The sequence below is a fragment of the Cicer arietinum genome, chromosome 4 (genome assembly GCF_000331145.2).
Source record: "Cicer arietinum cultivar CDC Frontier isolate Library 1 chromosome 4, Cicar.CDCFrontier_v2.0, whole genome shotgun sequence".
Taxonomy (NCBI): domain Eukaryota; kingdom Viridiplantae; phylum Streptophyta; class Magnoliopsida; order Fabales; family Fabaceae; genus Cicer; species Cicer arietinum.
The window spans coordinates 31,385,045-31,392,728 of record NC_021163.2 but is presented as its reverse complement, the minus strand read 5'-3'; the positions used below and the strand labels follow the sequence as shown (position 1 = coordinate 31,392,728).

The 7,684-nt window shown below is 27.2% G+C and overlaps 1 protein-coding gene across 2 annotated transcripts in view; it reads right to left on the bottom strand.

Annotated features, from left to right (window-relative positions):
* The window catches only part of LOC101504367 (uncharacterized), a 29,995-nt gene that overhangs the window by 6,498 nt on the left and 15,813 nt on the right, over positions 1 to 7,684 (bottom strand). For both annotated transcript variants that reach the window (XM_012712350.3, XM_073367157.1), the window contains exons 5-7: positions 7,059 to 7,274; positions 6,342 to 6,428; positions 6,119 to 6,253 (exon numbers count right to left, since the gene is read on the bottom strand). In XM_012712350.3, coding sequence (XP_012567804.1) covers positions 6,119 to 6,253; positions 6,342 to 6,428; positions 7,059 to 7,274 — 438 coding nt within the window. The remainder of the gene's footprint in view (positions 1 to 6,118; positions 6,254 to 6,341; positions 6,429 to 7,058; positions 7,275 to 7,684) is intronic.

The following is a 7,684-nucleotide window of genomic DNA, read 5'->3' as shown; positions in this document are numbered from 1 at the left end:
TTTCTGACGTATACTATTTTACTTCTTCAAACAATCTCTACAATTAGTGTTTTATTAAAAATAAAATTGAAACTCTAATATTTATTTTGTCGTTATATTCTGCTAACTGAAACTCCAATATTTAAATGGTCAATATTTTTTTCTTGTAACATTTTAACACCGCCTTATGCAATTAACTCACAACCTTATGCAAATAACTTATATCCCAGCTTATGCTATTAACACTTATAGCAAATTCGCCACTGTCATGAGAAAACATTCTACGTATGTAAGTTTTCACAACTCCACTATAGTTAAATTTTTTTTTTTTTGTTTGCACAAATAGCTTTTGAGTAAGTGGTATTTTGTAACCTAATATATCTATTTGCTCATTTTTCTCAAAATTTTGATTGTTCTTAGTTATAGTTTTATTTTTGGAGGCATATTTGATATAATTTATAACATGAAAGTATATTGACTCCTCAAAAGACAAAGAAGATTGTCCATATTCAACTTTATATGAGTGTTATTATTGTGTCTTCGAGAGAAAACTATTTACCATTTAGATTATAAAATTATTTGTTGTTTTTTTACGAAGATGTTTTATATTGTCAAATTTTTTTAAAATACTATCAATTTTAAACTTCTACATCTGTTTTACCTCTATTTACCACCGTACATACAGTTGTTTGTCATGTTGTATAGAAATATTCAAAATATTGAAATTATTTGTCATTTCTTTGAGACGGTTATAATGATATGAAATACCAAATGAAAAAATCATTTTTATATTTTTCTAATAATAATTTGACAATAAATTTAGATTTGACAACACAAAAAAAGAGCATGATTAATCTGATTTGGCGGTAGATAATTACATATATTAATATTTATTAATATACTTTTAAAATTTTTAACGCTAAATATAATTTATGAATTTTGTTTGTTGGATGATTTTCACTATGCAAAATATTTTACATATCCTTCTCATATATAATAATTACTCAAATAAATTTATTTGAAAAAATACTCTAGAAACAAAATGCATAAACTATATTTTTTTTTTTAAATTTTAAAATCTTATTTACAATACTACTCATATGATAAAGTCCGTATATCCCACGCAAGCAACGTGCGGGTTTTATTCGGTGTAGATTTATGTTCAAGTTTGTTTATGAGCAAAAACACACTGCAAAACTAAGACAAATTTAATAGGGTGGTCAAATATAAAAATAAATAAAAATTAAAACTATTATATTAAACTTAACTGATAAACAAACACATTCACAATTATATTAAAATTCACAAAAAATAAAAGTACTAACCAATAAAAAATCAAAATTAATACTTTTAAAAAATGTATATTATATCTACAACAAAAGAAATAAAAATTAAAAATTTGCTATTTAGAAATATTAAATTCAACGAAGTTTCAAAGAGTTAAATTCATCTATATATAATAAATTATGTTCTAAGCATAGTCAAAATAAATCTTTTAATATAATGTTTTTTATTCCTTTTTCAACCTTAAAAAGTAATTCTTTTTATGATTTTAATAATTTCAATATAAAAATGAATTATGCGTAGTATATGTTTGGACTAATAATAAATCAATACATTAATTATTTTTGTTGTATTTTACTGGACTAATAAACAATTGCGGAACTTTAACTATAACTTTGAGGTGACCAACTTTTTAAAATTTTAATGCATATATAAAAGGTATAATATTTGGTTATTTTGCATTTATATCTCCTTTTTAATTAAAACTTTCCATTATATACATTATATTAAAATTTTGGCTTAATTGCAGTTTTGACCCCTCTATTTTAGCTGAATCACGAAAGTAGACCCTCTATTTTATTTCTCCCCAGTTTTGGTCCCTCAAACAGAATTTGGTCCAAATTTTGACGAACAGTCATTTTTTTTAAGCCACACCGCACCATTTATGGTCATATATTTTAGGTACAATTGCTACACTACGAGATCTTGAGGCATGGTGTAACTTAAATAAACGTAAAAACATGAAATTTCATCAAGTTTTGGACTAAATTTTTTTTGGGGACCAAAACTGGGGAAAAATAAAATGGGGACTACTTTTGCGATTCAGATAATATAGGGGACCAAAACTGCAATTATGTCTAAAATTTTTATACTAAAATGCCTTACTTTAATTGATCAGGTCGCATCTCCGACATGCGACCACATGAGGGATAATTCTTTTTCGGTAGAAGGAGATCGCATCCCCGACATACGACCATCTATAACCTTTTAATTTTTTTTTATTTTAACAAATGAATAATTGTTAATTCAATAAATAAATAAAAATAAATTTTATTAATAAAATTAAACAAAATATATTTAATAGAAAAAAAAACATTGTGATTGAGTAGATGTACCAAAATAAATAATGTGCTATATTATTGGTTGGTTCTCTTTTTATTGATTTTTTTATTTGGTTGCTTCTCTCTTTATTAGCTCTTATGTTTGATTCCTCCTCTCTATTAATTATTTTGTGTGGTTGTTCTCTCTCTCTATTGACTCTTATGTTTGGCTGTTTCTCTCTTCATTGGTTCATATGTTTGATTTGGTTTAGTTTATTTTGATTTGAATCAATTTGGTTTGGTTAGTTTTTCTCTCTATTGGTTCCTCTCTTTAGTTGCCACTCTTTCTTTCGTTGCTCCTCTATGTTCATTATGATATTAGGTGTTTGGTTTGATCTCTTATTTTTAGAGTTAATGCGTAACAAACTTAAAGCTTATTAAGCTTTAGTTTGAGAGGGAGCATTAGTAGAGCTATCATAACGGATTACTTGGTCCATACAAGGTCGACCTTAACGAGTTGCGAGCTTCTTCGGGCTGGACCATAAAATTCTATTTTAATATGAGCTGAAAAAATACTACCCGAGTGCAACCTTAGACGGGTTGCGGGCAGAGCGGGTAACCCACACATTTTTTATAGTATTTTTTTAACTCATTATATTTTTAATTTATTTGTGACTCTTTTAATTTGAAATTTTTTTTTTATACCTATTTAAAAAAAATGATAGTATACTACTTATGCATTAAGTATGAATCAATTTGAAAGTCTATTTAAAAAAATATATGGTTTACTCTTTATATACAAACTAAGTTTGAATTTTTCAATTAAAACAAACTCAATTCAAAATTTTCAAAACAACACATTATCTAAACAATATACAAATTAAAATAAGTTTGAATTGTCTTAAAGTTAAAGATATTATTTAACATAACATAAATGAATTTAGATTTGTCTATCATAACTCAAACTCAAACCAAATTCAAATAAAGTGCTAAATACTTCCAATGCGACTTAAAATATGTTTTTAGACTCCTTTAGCAATGTTCACATTTTCCAAAGTGTATATTAGAGTATCTCTTAAGATTTTATGTTATTTATATAACTATGATTTATTCTTGATTTATTATTAAGTCATTATTCAATAATTTCATTTTAATAAAACCCTAACCTCATTTTGTTTTTTTTTTACGTATTCTATATATTGTTAACAACACTCAACTCCAACACTCGCCTTATTCTAATTTTCTTCTTAAACAAAACAAAAAATTATGTTCTCCCTCCTTCATTCATGAAACACACACGAAGTTCCATCTTCACCATTTTCTCTCACAAACACAACTCAAACACCATCACATCTTCTCTCTCCCGTTTAACTATTATGGGATCATAAACAACTATTATGATAAATAATTAGTCGTAATTGATAACCTATTGTACACAACTCATATCCATAAGTAAATAGCTATTATTATGGCAGTTAAATTTTGTATTAGACATCGCTCGCATGTGAGAAGTCCAAAAAATGTTGTCTATTTGTTTTTTTTTTTTTTTTTTTTTTTTAAATATTGTTGAAAAACAAAATGTTATAGTGAATGCAATAATAGTGTCCAATGCTTCTACTTGTACGTGTATATATACTCCTTTGAGAATCAATGAAAATCAACCAATTCCCGTCACTATTTTCTTTCTAAACTCTCCCCTCCATCCCAAAACTCTTCCTTTTTACTCAAACCTAAGGGATATTACGTGCAAGGACAAGTTAAGCTTCCAACCTTCCTTGTCACTTAATCAAGTTCTCTTTTTGTCATCAAAGCTAGGATAGAAGAAGTAGGAGCTTAGAGTATAGTAAGAATTAAGGTTAGAGGTCAAAGAGGACAAAACACAAAATTGTAGAACCCTTCAATTTGGAAAAGGAATGTGAATTCATTTTCCTTATTAGTGTTTTTACCATCATGCTTGCGGGAATGTGGGGTTACAATTTTCTTTTCAACATTCGAGATTTTGTTTAAACTTTTGAACTTTGGTTGGAGAGGGAATTTGAAAGAAAAATGAGAGAAATTATGTTTTTGTCATGTTATGAATTATGCAATTCTTCTCTATTTTTGAGTGTTGATGATGATTGATAACATAATCTGTTTTGTGACTCATGTTGGTATGTTTTGAGTTAGTTTGTTCATTTTTTTTTTTTTCTGAAATTTACTCATTTATGCTATTTTTTTTAAAATTAATTTGAATTCAGCTTTAAAATTGATTTAATATCATGTGTTGTTAAGTGTGAATAGTTATGGTTAAATTCAAACATTTTTATGTTGATTCGAGTCATACTGCATGTAATTCGAATCACACGGCTTTGAATTCAAAATTTCATAATATTCTTTTAATAGTTCAAATCACTTAGCATGTTATTCGAATCAAACAATTTGATTTGAAAAAATCCCATAATATTATTTAGTGCGAATCACACGGCTTTGAATTCAAAATTTCATAATATTCTTTTAATAGTTCAAATCACTTAGCATGTTATTCGAATCAAACAATTTGATTTGAAAAAATCCCATAATATTATTTAGTGATTTGAATCAACTTTTAGGATAGTTTGAATCATGCATATAAAAGTTTAAAAATTTTATTTAAAATTTTGTATGCATGCTTCCTTAAGTGTTTATTTTTTAATGATACTATATTTTTCTTCCATTAAAATTATATTATACTTATATATCTTTTGTTAAATGACTAAAAATGATACCATGAGATATGGTGGTGTTTTACTAATGGAACAGTTGTAAGGGAAAAACAATTTAAACATGTATTACGGTTATGGTCCAAACCTACTTTTGAAAATAACACTACGCCAAAAATGACATTTAACAGCGCTTGTTAAACACAAGCGCTGTTGTAATTATATTTTAAAAATAACGGAGCCATAATTTCATATTATGGGTGTGCATTTTACAGCGCTTGTGTTAAAAAGCGCTCTAAAAGCATACTCATAACTCATATAATGGAGTGCATGTTACAGCGCTTTTTTGAAGAAGTGCTGTAAAATGTGCATAACAAGCGCGCGTTATATTTACATGTTTTATAGCGCTTTTTTAAAAGTGTTGTGGTATCATTTACAGCGCTCGATTCCACAGCGCTTGTTTTTTTGAAAAAGCGCTGTAAATGGATTAAAAAAAGCGCTGTAAAATGCAGTTTTTCGCGTAGTGTAATCACAATTATCTTGGTGGTTTACATATAGATAATTTGGATAGACTAACAATGCTCTCCGGAAAATTGACTTAAATAAAAGATCTTTAAAATTTTACTTTATCTCAATGAAATTATTATCTTGCCCTTATTTTTATACATTATAACAAATAAGGTTTGACCTTTGGATGCAGATCAAATACTTCTTTGAATGTTTTGTAAACTACTGTCTAATTATAATGACAATTTCATGCTGTTTCTTTTCGATGTTTTAAACCACCTCTGTAATATTATTATGTATCACTCTATTATGGTTTTCTAGATAAATGATAATAGCTATAACATAACGATTCTTTTATTGATGGATTACCTCTCCATCCCAATTTCTAATCAATAATCGTCTACCCCTTTTGCAATAACTTTTCTATTTTTTCATAAATGTAACTATCATAAATTTAAATATAACTAACTGTCCTAACTTGTAATATTTACTAATTAGAAGTCTAACAATACTCTCCCAAAGAATCACCTTACTTCCTTTAGTCCCTATAACTTCTAATATTTACTAATTAGAGGTCTAAAAATATATTGCAAATATAATATAATCAATATAATAGTTAATAAAATATACCTGCAACGACAAATGAGGAGAAAAACCAGCACCACTTATGATGCATGAATCAAGAACAGGAACAAAGAAAAAATCTGCTTCTTCACCATTCAGAGTCCGATGAGGACTAGCTAACAAACTCTCATAAATTGCCAACTGCAACCATACAAGGGTGACATAAATACATAGCAAAAATTATAAATTTTGCCTGTTGGAATGCTCTTTTCAAACATTCATGGAATACCTGAGCTCCGTACAAGTATTGTGTCCATATTGTTGCATTATTCTCGTCATAAATTCTATTTACACATTCTCCTTTATATTGGCGTCCCTAAAAAATATAAAAAGAATAAAGTAAAAAGAAAATAGAAAAATGTCCAAAAATTCTCTTAAACTCAAATATAGTTTTTGTCATTTATCTTTTATCTAGTTTTTGTTTTTGATTATTTATCTTTTTTTATTTATTTACTTTTTTTTTTAATATTTTGTTACCGATAAACATTAGTCTTTTTTACCATAAATCATACAAACAGTTGTATGACTACTATTGAACTGTTGAGATCTAATCATGAATAAATTGTAAAGTTAAATATGCAATTCTGACAAGGAGGAGATAAAGATCCAACAACTCTAATAAATATCATTTATTTTAAAGATTTTACCTATGTTTTAAAATGTGCAATAAGAGTTTTCTTTAAGTGCATGCCTATTATTGAGTGTTATGGATATTTTTGAAATGATATTAGTGTGAAAATATTGACAATTATTTGAAGAGATTCTATTCATTAAATGTTACTATAATTTTTGTTATGGTTAACCGTTTTTGTGAAAAAGAATAAAATTCATCACTTATAAAAGATAAAAAATCAAAATAAAAAATTAGATAAAAGTTATAAAAAAAATATATTAAACTTTTTATCATGAATATAATCAATATAGTTGAAACATAGATTATCATCACCTCCAATAGTAGACTGTTGAACTCGGGGGGCAAATCATAAATATATATAAGAGGCCTTTTCTTTGCCACAACAACATTAAGATTGAATAATTTTTCACTGAAATCAATGTTATGAGGAACATCAACCCGAGAAGGACGAAGCCAGCTAGGCCATTCTCCTATAGAAGATATCATTGATGGAGTGCTGCAATCTGCTCCATACCAACCATTATCACACTGAAAATAAAACATTTTTCAATTTATCTATTCATATTGGAAGGAAATGAACTGCAACACATCGAGCATACATAACATTTAACTAATCTAAATAAATTACAATGAAACAAAATATGATTTATGTTGTTCAAAATATGATTTAGAGGTATGCACAAACCTCGGCCAACATGTACTTTAAAGGGGACTTATCTTTTTTCTTTTTTAGTCTGGTGTTAGTTCCTCTATTTCTTGCATTGTACATCTTGTTTTAGCTGAGTTGTGTTTGTTTCAAGGTGCTGGAATAATATGTGATAAATTTGGGTTAGTTATTTGAGGTCTTGATGAACGGTTCAATAAAGATTAATTAGAGACTTCAAGAACTGAACTAAGGAGGTTGGGAGTTGCTTTTTGAATATTGCTCAATCTACTAT